Source organism: Papio anubis, chromosome 16 (assembly GCF_008728515.1).
Source record: "Papio anubis isolate 15944 chromosome 16, Panubis1.0, whole genome shotgun sequence".
In the NCBI taxonomy this organism is placed as follows: Eukaryota; Metazoa; Chordata; class Mammalia; order Primates; family Cercopithecidae; genus Papio; species Papio anubis.
This window is the reverse complement of record NC_044991.1, coordinates 44644555-44657393: the sequence shown is the minus strand read 5'-3', so window position 1 is coordinate 44657393 and position 12839 is coordinate 44644555. Positions and strand designations below refer to the sequence as shown.

Here is a 12839-nt window from a genome sequence, read left to right as displayed (position 1 = left end):
ACATATTTTGTGTTAGGGAAACCTCATGAATTAAGGACTAGTGGGGGTTATGGAAGAAAAGGTCACTTAAGAATTAAACATATTCAAAAGAAGTGTAATAACTTTAGAATACATGGTGCCTGGATTCAAGTTTCCAGATCTTGAGAATACAGGCTCAAACCTAGAAAAGGCTACTCTGATAAATGGACAGGAATAATTTATAGTTAGTAAATCAAAGAAACCAATTAAGAATAAGCTGGTAACAGTCTAAAATGCTAGTCATTAAGTTAGTTATATGGTGTATGCAAATACGATGTTAAGGTACTCACCAAAACATTTCCAGCTCCTTCATATTTAAAATGTACTCAACATACCGAAATTGGAAAAAGAGAAAACATTTAGTAACTAATTCTTACCTGGAACCCATTTAATTTCCATTTCCATGTCATTTTCTTTGCCTTTCTTTTCTTTCTCTTGAATAACCTGCAAGAGCTGCCTGTATTTAGCAATTTGTTCTTCATCATCCTTCTGACTTTTCTTTGTTTTCCCATCTTCTTCTACATTGACTCCATCATCACCTAATGAAAAGAAAACTTCACTTAATACACAGAAACAATTCACTTCTAACTCTAGTCTTCAGATCTTATGGTCACTCTCTTCTAAGAGATGCTGCTAAGACCATAGGATATCAAAATCAGACTTAAATTTCTGAAAATTAAATGAAAGACCTTAGGGTCTCATGTAGAATAAAAATCAGTTGCAATATAAATTTGCACTGTCACAGTAGTATGCTTGGGAATTCCCCCTTTTTATTAAAATTTATATTGGATAATAACTCTGCAGTCACATAACATCTTTGGGCTTCTCTTTCCTGTAAGTTGCAAGATAATGAAGATGGCATTTTATCCCTCTTTATGTCCTCCACTATCCAGCACAGTGGCTTTAAAATGTTATGCTGAATAAATGTAGGTTGAATACTGTTGGGATGAATTTGGTTTGCAGATTCAGCTATTCAGACTGAAGAGAAGAGATAAAGGCAGTTGTTTATAATCCAAACCCAAGAATATTGGAAACTTTCCATTTTTGAGTAAGCACGCTTACTCCAACGATCTCATTAATATATTAAGAATAAAAATGAATTAGGAGTTACTTCAATTAATTTCACTGTGTGGAAAAATATTCACATTTGCACTTCCTAGTTCTACAAAAATAATTAAAATACAAAGAAACAGTATAAAATTCACAGGCAACAAATACCCAAGAAAAAAATACACCAAAAAGTTTGTTCTACATTTCCACTGCAAGTCTCCAAATCAAAAACAAATCAGAAACCTGGGTTTTAATGCAAAACATACAGACTTACTGAACTGACTGTCTCAAGTAAAGGAAACTCTACTAGCAGAATAATGAAGTCCCTCTCCTCTATAACCTATGGCTAACTGCTCACCAAAAATGTCTGACATTATTAAGCATTTAGCTGGGAAACATCAGTGTCAACAGATTGTCCTTTTATCTTTTTTAATTTTTAAAATTCATTTATTTTTTTCTTTTTTCAGCAAGTTCATACAATCAATGTCCTTACATCTTAAAAAGGTGATATGGAAAAAAACTGGTTATGTAAATATTTCTATATGTATATATTTTTTTTTCTTAAAATAAATAAAAAATGGTCCAGGACATTCTTTCCATCCTGTCACACTTTTATTTTCATTCAAACAGCTGAAATTCATTTTTTTCCTGTTTGTGCTTTGTGCCACAATAATAATGTTGGATGGAATTCTGTCATGTATCCCGTAATTCAATGGATAAAACATCAGGAACACATTAACAAATGGCAAAGTATTTCTTTCTATTAAAAGCTTACTTCTGAAAACATAATTAGAAGCAAGCTCCTTCCAGGTTGAAATTTTAGTGGTAAGTCTCTGATGGCTTACTTTAAACTGATTTTTTTCCAGTACTGATATTTTACATTCTGAAGCTCTAAAATGTGGGGTAAGTCATGTAGCTCTGTTTTTTCCCAATTCAAGGACACTAGTTTGTGAAAGCCTTAATACTATATCAGGAGTGAAAAAATAATAATTCTAACAGTAAGCCACCCTGCTATGCTCTCTTATAAACAATAATCAGAAATATTCAGTAGCTTTAAGGCATTCAAATATGCTGATGTATCTATGAGAGGTACAAAATTACAGATTATAGTAAATTTGTAATCAATTAAAATACAGAAGAAAAATATATGCTTTAAAAAAACTTGGTGTATCTCAAACAAAAAGCCATTATTTATTAAATTTCTTTTTTTTTTTTTTTTGAGACGGAGTCTCGCTCTGTCGCCCAGGCTGGAGTGCAGTGGCGCAATCTCAGCTCACTGCAAGCTCCGCCTCCCAGGTTCATGCCATTCTCCTGCCTCAGCCTCCCGAGTAGGTGGGACTACAGGCATCCGTCACCACGCCAGGTTAATTTTTTTGTATTTTTAGTACCGTGGGGTTTCACCATGTTAGCCAGCACGTTCTCCATCTCCTGACCTCATGATCCGCCCGCCTCAGCCTCCCAAAGTGCTGGGATTACAGGCGTGAGCCGCCGTGCCCGGCCTATTTATTAAAGATTTCAGAAATAAAAATACAAGATAGAAGGTACATAATTTCAGTCTTTCCAACCATAAGCCTGGTACTATTAGAGCCTCATTTCACAGCTATGGAAGAAAGATATAGGGGCTTTAGTAAACCTAACCTATGTACAGTGAAGTTAGGAATTGAAACCAGCACAGCCCAAGCTCTTAACAAGAATGTATTAACAAATTATTGCTTATTATTCACAATATTAGCTGCCCTCATGTCAAAAATGTCATTTTAAAATTTAGTTCGGTTCTCCCAAAACAGAAATCTACTTGAACAACTTGTATCCAATCTTCACAAGTGTACATAAAGTTATCTTTTTTTCCTTTATTTTACAGCTGATGTGAAGAAAAACTTTTCAGAATTTTCAGAAAAGTTCTAAATGCCCATATAGGCATACAAATAAAAAAGAAATACTGATAAATCATTATGTCTTTCTCCATATCTATGAGGAGAAAAGACACAGACAGAGGATAATTGAAGAAATGACTCAGCTGTTCTGTGAACAACAAAAAAATAAAATGGTCATCCAGTTATTTGGAACACCAAAGAAAATTAACAAGCATCTGCCACTAAGGCCTTAAAAAAAATGTGAGGCCCTTTGCGCCCAACTTAACTCCCATTGCAAATACACATTTTCAAGGAGTATTAACTACTTAAGCAATTATGTGGTTGTATTAATATGAGATATCTGAACAAAGAAACCAGAATGATTAAACATGATTTTCCATACTGCTAAAGAATAGTATTTTATGAAAAGCTTAGAAAAATGAAGCACTGTCTTCAGGAGTCTAAAAGAAACAGTGATAGACCAATCATGGGATCTCGGAAACTCAAAGTTTAACTGCACTATGATCATACTAAAGAAACATTTCAGGATTTATTTAATTTGACATTTAGGCTATAAAAATAATACATATACAAAAGGAAAACAAAAAAGCTATGAAAAATGTTAAGCCACAAATTAGAGAATATTCATTCTTGCTAATTTAAAATACTTGTATCTACGTTTAACATTTATGGGTTCTTCACTTTCTGTCAGCATTAAATCTCTTACTTATAATTTTTCATGAATGGGAATTCTTCTATTAGATAAGAAGAATGAAGATGTGAAGGTATTAGGCAAATAGTATCAACCAAAAGTTGACATGAAATTACAACCAGGCAACCAATTTCCAAACAGAGACAGATCAAATACAGGGAAAAAGGGTTTTGTGGCTTTATTTCCATAAAGTGAGCTATTTTAAGCAAAGAGCATATATATTTAAAAGTACAGCTGATTCTTGAACAACATGGAGGTTAGAGGTGCCAACCCCAGGCACAGTAGAAAATCCACACGTGGCCGGGCGCGGTGGCTCAAGCCTGTAATCCCAGCACTTTGGGAGGCCGAGACGGGGAGATCACGAGGTCAGGAGATCGAGACCATCCTGGCTAACACAGTGAAATCCCGTCTCTACTAAAAAATACAAAAAAATAGCCGGGCGAGGTGGCGGGCGCCTGTAGTCCCAGCTGCTCAGGAGGCTGAGGCAGGAGAATGGCGTAAACCCAGGAGGCGGAGCTTGCAGTGAGCTGAGATCCGGCCACTGCACTCCAGCCTTGGCGACAGAGCGAGACTCCATCTCAAAAAAAAAAAAAAAAAAAAGAAAATCCACATGTATCTTTTGATTCTCCCAAAACTTAACTAATAGTCTACCATGCAGTAGAAGCCTTACAAATAATACAGTCAGTTAACACGTATTTTGTATATGTATTATACATTGTATTCTTATAATAAACTAGAGAAAATAAAATGGTACTAAGAAAATCGTAAAGAAGAGAAATATATTTCCTATGCATTACATGGAAGTGGATCATTGTAAAGGTCTTCATCCTCATTGTCATCACTGGGTAGGCTAAGGAGGAGCAGGAAGAGGGGCTGGCCTTATAGTTTCACGGGTGCCAATCGCAGAAGAAAACCCATGTATAAGTGAACCCACACAGTTCAAACCCATGTTGTTCAAGAGTCAATTGTACACCATTAATCGTTTCAAGCATTTAAAAGGAAAAAAAAAAAAAGCCAGGACCAGAGGCTCATGCCTATAATCCCAGCACTTTGGGAAGCTGAGGCAGGTTGATGGCTTGAGGTCAGGAGTTCGAGACCAGCCTGGCCAACATGGTGAAACCCCATCTCTACCAAAAATACAAAAATTACCCAGGCATGGTGGCAAGCACCCGCAGTCCCAGCTACTCAGGAGGCTGAGCCAGGAGAATCACTTGAACCCAGGAGGAAGAGGTTACAGCGAGCCCAGATTGTACCGCTGCACTCCAGCCTGGGTGACACAGCAGTACTCAAAAAACAAAAAAAACTTGAATAAAGATAAAGATAATTTGAGAACTTCTTAACAGCAAGCTAAGTACTTCAGACTAACTCTTTCACTGAAGACATTAAGTTGGAATTAAGTTGGATTAAATATTTTATAAAGCTTCAAAGAGGTTAAAAAAAGAAAAGTTTCAAAGAACTGTCAAGTTAGAGAAGACTTACTATGTCAAAAACAAGAAGGGAATATTAGAGGGATGACTCCAGGGTTAAAGACCTGTTTGGTCTGAGATCATTTCCTGTTTCCTGATCCACAGAACAAAGAGCCATGAAACTCAACTGTGGTTTTAGCAGGCTTTCAGAACCAAGAAGACAAAAGTTAAAGGTCAAACAAAAGAGGGAATTTCAATTGGTACCTTGATATTAAGCAGCCACCCAGAGGGATATACTCCCAGGGATATGGTCAATCTGAAGTAAACCAGCCCTCATACAGACTTTAACCACCTGCAGAAGCCAGAGAATCTAAGTCTTAACATTTGCAGAAATGTGGTTCTAAACCAACCAAAGTAAATTATTCTCTGATCAAAGATACCCTAACTTCAAATATCAAAGTAACACACAAAGTTCACTAGGCACACAAGTAAACAAGAGAGAAATACCTTGTAAAATAAGACACCAACCTGAAAATACATGAAATATTAAAACTATCAGAGACTATGAGTAAAAAATATAAAAAGTGGTGTTTCTGACTTGAAATATAGCCAAATACAACCTCCATAAGTAAAAAATGTAACAACCAAGATTAAGAACTCAATGGAGAGGTGTATCAGCAGATTTAACACTGTTGAAAAGACAACTGGTGATCTGGAAGATAGGTCAGAAGAAAATATCCAGAATGCAGTACAGAGACAACAGATTAAAAACATAAAAGTAGAGACAGGCAAGATATAATGATGAGCTCTAACATGTATTTAGTTGATGTCCTAAAAGGATAAAGAAACAACATCTGAAAACATAATGGCTGAGAATATTCCGAAACTGAAGAAAGATACCACTCCACAAATAAATGAAACCCAACAACAAATCTCAAACTCCATAAACAAAAAGAAATCTACTCTTATACTTACCATAGTAAAATTGCAGAAAGACAAAAAGAAAGAGAAAACTTTAAAAGCAGTCAAAGGAATAATTATAGAAACAGAGAGTCTACTCTTTAACTAGTTGAAAACATGGACTGTAAAAATATTTAATCAATCTAAATGATGCTCTTATTTTTAAAAAGGCAAATGGGTGGCGGGGGGCGTGCCTAAAAGATTGCTTTACTGGTTTATTAGGAAACTCTGCAACCACATGCATTGGGACAAGTCTAGACGGCCATGCTTGGTTAGGTTGGGATTTTAAACAAAATGTTCATAGTTAAAGAAATTCAGGCAAAGAAAAGATATTGTTTTTAAATCAATCACTATCTACAGGTATCTATAATACTGTGTATGTGAGCATATTTGCAGACAGAATTTGGCCTTCCCTGTAAAGCTACTGCCAAAGACCTATGTCCATTAATGGTCACTAAAAGATTAACAATACCTTCTAGCTCCTCTTGTTTCTCCTCTTCGTCTTCACTAGAGGAAGCTAAGTAGGCTTGAAAATCCATGTCCAAAAGCTCTTCCTTTTTAAACTTCCTATTGAGCACTGTAATTCTTTCATGATCAGTCTCATCCCAAGTGATTTCCACCTTTCACCAACAAATAAGAAAAAATAACACACGAAAATGGAAATGTCAACTCAAACTTTAACAAGTTTATATAGTATTAACCTGGATGTTTAACAGTAAGTTAGAAGTTAAGACACATTAAAACAAATACATGAATGATATGATTAATAAATAGTATTCTATTTGTGAAAAGGGAACCATTTCTATTAATTTGTACCTTCTCCCAATTCTCTGCTATCTACAGGATACTCCATTACTGGCAGTAAAAATTAACCAGTGTATAAATTAATTACGGCGAAAAAAAACTAAGAAAATGTACTGGTAAAAAAGTTAACATTATGGGCCAGGCATGATGGCTCACACTTGTAATCCCACCACTTCGGGAGGCCAAGGCGGGTGGATCACCTGAGGTTAGGAGTTCGAGACCAGCCTGGCCAACATGGTGAAACCCCATCTCTACTAAAAACACAACAAATTAGCCGGGCGTGGTGTTGGATGCCTGTAATCCCAGCTACTTAGGAAAGCTGAGGCAGGAGAATCAGGAGGCCTGTAATCCCAGCTACTCAGGAGGCAGAGGTTACAGTGAGCTGAGATCACGCCATTGCACTCCAGCCTGGGCAACAAGAGCAAAACTCCATCTCAAAAAAAAAAAAAAAAAAAGTTAACATTATGAATTAGTGAAAACACGTTTTTCAACCAGAGTTCTAAGATTTCAGGAGATCTGCAAACTATATGAAATCTGTTGAAAAAACAACACAAACTCAGTGGGGTCCATTTAAAAAAAAGATTAAGAACCACTGATGAGAAAAGCATCTATTAGTTGGAAATAGCTTAAACCTCCATGATACATGAATTCATCTAGGACATGACTGATGTGGTGATGACTGGCTCCTGTCCTCTACATAGCCCCTATTCTCATATAAGGCCCTGCTAGATATCTTATCTCCATCATAGGATAGATCCCACATCCTTGGTTTTTGTTTATTCCGCTCAGGCCAATCTCCCCAGACAAGGATAGCAAAAGAGACAGCAATTAATCGAGATCCTTAAAATCACTGCCACCTGTCTCAGAAATTCCAGCCAGTCATAGGATTCAGAAATGATCCCTATTCTGATAATTAAGCTTGAGCAGATAACCACCAAACCACTGCTGGTACTAGGACAGATGTTGATGATACAGCCAAGACCCAGGAACTCTACACTGGCTGGCTGGACAGGCTGGCCCTGATCATTATTTTGGTCCTGAAAATAACATGACTTTAATTTCCTGTGACTGAATTCTTTAGACTTTGCTTACTATGTAATGGTAGAGTTTTACTACTCCAGTAACTAATCAATGCCATAGAGTGCCCACCACAGCACAGCAGGTGACAGATACAGCTATTCTCTCTGCTACCAGTCCCTCCTCAGAGAAGCCTGGTGATTTATCACACAGGTTTTGAAAAGCAGAGGGAAGCTAGTGGGGCTATTGCAAAGTACAGCTGTGAACAGAAGGGTTATTGGAAGAAAGAAAAGGGAGAAGGGAGGCCAAGGCAGGTGGATGACCAGAGGTCAGAAGTTTGAGATCGGCCTGACTAACATGGTTAAACCCCGTCTCTATTAAATATACAAAATTAGCTGGGCGTGGTGGTGTGCCCCTGTAATCCCAGCTACTTGGGAGGCTGAGGCAGGAGAATCACTTGAACCTGGGAGGCAGAGGTTGCAGTGAGCCAGGATTGTGCCACTGTACTCCAGCCTGGGTGACAGAGTGAGACTCAGTCTCCAAAAAAAGAAAAAAAAAAAAAAGGGAGAAGGAGCCAGGCACAGTGGCTCACACTTATAATCCCAGCACTTTGGGAGGCAGAGGGGGGAGGATCACCTGAGCTCAGGAGTTCAAGATCAGCCTGGCCAAGATGGTGAAACCCAGTCTCTACTAAAAATACAAAAATTAGCCGGGTGTGGTGGTGAACACCTATAATCCCAGCTACTGGGGAGGCTGAGGCAGGAGAATCACTTGAACCAAAGAGGCAGAGGTTGTGGTGAGCTGAGATCGTGCCACTGCACTCCAGCCTGGGCAACAGAGCAAGACTCTGTCTTTAAAAAAAAAAAAAGAAAAGGGAGAAGGTAGTCACCTAAGTAATAAACTATTTCAATAGACAAAAAACCTTTTGGCTATTTGTTACAAAGCATTAATGTGACATCTACTATACCTTAATTATTCCACATCAATTCTTTTTAGTTTTGAATCGTATCTGCAGAAAAAGGTACTCCTATTTTAAATCTTCACTAGTTTTGTTTAACTGTGCTGCGAGGTAATTTATTATCCACTTCCCCTTATTCCCTAGGATATTAATAACTGATGTATTAGAGTGTACAGGAAAGACAGAAGAGTGTATAGGAAAGACAGAAGAGAAAAAAGAAACATCAGCAGGTAACTGACACAGGCTTAAATGCATAACAAGAATCTGAAAATAGGTTCACAGATATGGTAGATGCAGACACACTTGTGTCTCATTTCTATCTGTACCCATACATTTAAATTTTGAATACTTTGAGGCTGGGAGCAGTAGCTCACAACGCCTGTAATCCGAGCACTTTGGGAGGCCAAGGCGGGAGGATCACTTGAGGTCAGGAGTTTGACATCAGCCTGGTCAATATGACGAAACCCTGTCCCTAGTAAAAATACAAAAATTAGCCAGGTGTAGTGGTGCACACCTGTAAACCCAGCTACTTGGGCAGCTGAGGCACGAGAATCGCTTCATCCTGTGAAGCAGAGGTTACAGTAATCATACCACTTTACTCCAGCCTGGGTGAGAGAGCGAGACTCTGTCTCAAGAAAAAATAATAACAAAAAATTAATACTTTCCATTTTTAAAGATGCTATAATATACAAACTCTCTTCATAAAGCAATAGAGTCCGGCTACATATTTTTTAAAGTTAAGAAATACCGTTGATGTTCCCATTGCAGCAGATGTGAAATATTTTGGTTTATATGCTGTTAAATCCACTTCTGAGGCTACATCCTTAGGCTCATCATCAAAAGTAATATCATCTGGTATAAACCTAAGAAGTAAAGAAAAAAAATTTATTTAAACATACACTGCAGTGATAACCATACATATAACTTTCTAAAAGACACACGTTTAAGAGACAATGTTAGACATAACCTCTGTGTATTTCTTAATGAGTTCATCTTTGTATAAATTTCTGAAATTCATAAGCTATAATTCCTCTAAATTTAAAAGAATGCTGTATAGATAGAAACCCTGCATTAGGAGTCAATTAATGAGTCAGGTGCAAGCACATGTGGGTCCCTCACGTTTCAAAAAGATCCAGACTTGATAGCGCAGTCACTGACTATGTTTTTGTTGTTGTTTTTAGAGAGAGGGTCTTGCTCCATCACCCAGGTTGGAGGGCCATGGCATAATCATGGCTCACTGAAGTCTCAACGGCCTAGGCTCAAGCAATCCTCTACAGGCGTGTGCCAACATACCTGGCTAATTTTTACTTTTAAAATTTTTTGTAGAGACAGGGTCTCACTATGTTGCCCAGGCTGGTCTTGAACTCCTGGGTTCAAGCGATCTTCCTGCTTAGGCCTCCCAAAGTGCTGGGATTACAGGCATGAGCTACTATGCCCAGTTGGCTGTATTGTATTTTAAAGATCAAATATAATTATTAAAGGGTAAGCACTGTGAATACAAAGTATCATATACATGAGGTGTCACTGAAAACAAGTGAAAGCTTAAGGTTGATTCTTACAATTTCCTAATTGTACATTTAGTCATTTACATTTAGAGCAGTGTTGTCCAACAGAACTTTCTGTGACAAGGGCAATGTTCTGTATCTGCTCTGTCCAAAATGTAACCATTAATTATTTGAAATATGACTCTGCAACTGAATTTTAAATTTTATTTAACTAAAATAACCAAATATGACTAGTGGCTACTATACTGGATAGCATGGATCTAGAGATAACAGTCTGTTAGCAAATTCCTCTGTCCTTTCCTCCATGCATTTTTAAAAGGTAACTTCATTTGGTTCCTAGCTCTAAAAAGCAGTTGCAAGGAAACATCATTGTGTAGGGTACACCATCTTAAAAACAGAGCCAATATGTCTGAAAGGAAAAAGATGTGGGGATGATTCATACATAATACTTTAGCATTTTCTTGTTTTCTTTCTTAGGAGTGATGTTCCATGCAATAGAGTTAACCCAAAAGCAAAAAAAATCATTTCAGAATATAAAACAGAGATCACTATCAGTTCAAATATTTTACTTCTTATAATCATGTTGTACTAAAAGACTAAATTGGTAATACATACACTGGATTACCTTAGATCTATGAAAGAACAACTACTTTCAAATTCCAGGCCATCACAATCCTCATAAATTTTACTAGCTGTTTCCGGAGAATCACAGTCTACGACTGCATAATAGTACTTCAGTCGTTTGAATTGATAATCTCTCAATTTTTCTCTAGAGGTCCTAAAGTGGGAAAAACTAATTAAACATACTTATACAGAAACACAAACATTTCCCTTTAGCAAATAAATGTAATTCTTTCAAGAAAAACATATTATAAGCTGGCCTTCATATCAAGCCATCTTTCTTTCATGACTTTGTCTTTATAAACATTAAATACTTAAGCTCAACTTATTATTCTCACAAGGTACAAGTATTTGGATTGGAATATGGTATCTAGGAAAGGAGCATGTGGGAATTATATGTGCTTATCTAGAATTTAACTCACAGAATAGTTATTTCATTTTGCTACCACATACCACCTTCTCAAGTAAAGCCAATGAAGATAATTCTATTATAAAACGTTAGAAAGGCATTAGCTACAAAGACATTCTTGATCTTGCAAAATATTTAAGTCCATAAGTTTAATTTTGCTTAACTGCAACACATTCCTTTTTTTTTTTTAAGTTCCACACAAAGCATTGATACAACACATTCTTTGAAGATCTTCATCTGCTCTCTTATCTATTTAACCCTCATTTTTATTATGTGTAAATATAGCTCCACCTAGTGGCTTAAAAACTATCTGAAATTATTTTCTATATTGCACCATGATGATAAAAAAATGTTTTATCATTCTTTCACTTTTCTATTTGATTCTCAAATAAGAAAAATCATATAATTTGAAAGCAAACAGAGCTTCAATGATGTCTCAAAAAAAAAAAAGCAAAACGTACTAATTCAGAGCAACGAGGCTGAAAGAATTCAAAAGAATTCCAAATCAGTTTAATCATGAAATGTTTTCCAAAAACTGCAATAATTATTCTCATGAATACAGAAATATAAATATACATAAACAAAAATCTTCTTGGAATAATGTACCATTTTTAACAGACTTTAAATCTGTTTTGCAACCTGTTTTAACCATGAATGGCACAAGTATAAACTTCAGTTTTAACTATCAAGATGACCAGAATTCTGAACTAATAACATGAATTTATGAGGTTTATTTTTATTTTCTATAGTGATTTAATACCAGTCCTTTTCTGGGGCATCTTCAGGAATACTTAATAGCTCTACTGGTCCTTGAACTTGCTCTTCCTTCATCCTCTCCTTTCCAAACTCTGAAGGATATATCTAAACAGAAAAAAAAGGATCAATGTAATTTGTACATTCCTTTACACAAATATCTAGACCTGTTGAGGTCAGGAACTCTTAAAAGTCACAACTTGACTCAATGAAAACAGCAAGGGCGACTCACTTCCAAATCCACTATAGGAAGCTAGAGCATTCTGAGAAATTTTCTTTAAAAATAGATCACTTTGGCTGGAGACTAACAGATACGAGGCTTGAAAAACAAATGGTTCTGAGACCCAAAGGAAAAATTAAAAGCAAAACAAGACGCTAAGCTCAAGGAAATCTGAATATAAACACACACACGAAAAGTGAGCAAATTAAATAGTTTACATGAAATACAGAAAAATAAACATATAATGAAAATCAATTTTGTAATAACCAACTTATCTCTGTCATACCATTTACCCAGTGCTTTCTTTTAAAGAAACAGAACAGAACTGATGACAACATTATACAGATTAGGTATAGTCTCGATATGAGAAAAAGGATTCACTCTCACCAGGTGTGGTATTTTCTAAAATCCTGCCTACTTTGAGAGTCAAGAAATAATTGTAGTAATGACATCGCTTTGATACTACTGGGCTTAATACACATTTGTTAATGAATACATGCTTTTTTGAACTGTCTGAAATACGCAATTTATCAACAAGATGATCCAAGTTTTT

At 36.3% G+C, this 12839-nt stretch overlaps 1 protein-coding gene across 1 annotated transcript in view; it reads right to left on the bottom strand.

Moving 5' to 3' along the window:
- ESF1 (ESF1 nucleolar pre-rRNA processing protein homolog) overlaps positions 1-12839 on the bottom strand; it is a 69816-nt gene that overhangs the window by 45517 nt on the left and 11460 nt on the right. The window contains exons 5-9 of the mRNA XM_021921247.2: positions 12074-12174; positions 10909-11061; positions 9527-9641; positions 6472-6619; positions 396-557 (exon numbers count right to left, since the gene is read on the bottom strand). Coding sequence (XP_021776939.2) covers positions 396-557; positions 6472-6619; positions 9527-9641; positions 10909-11061; positions 12074-12174 — 679 coding nt within the window. The remainder of the gene's footprint in view (positions 1-395; positions 558-6471; positions 6620-9526; positions 9642-10908; positions 11062-12073; positions 12175-12839) is intronic.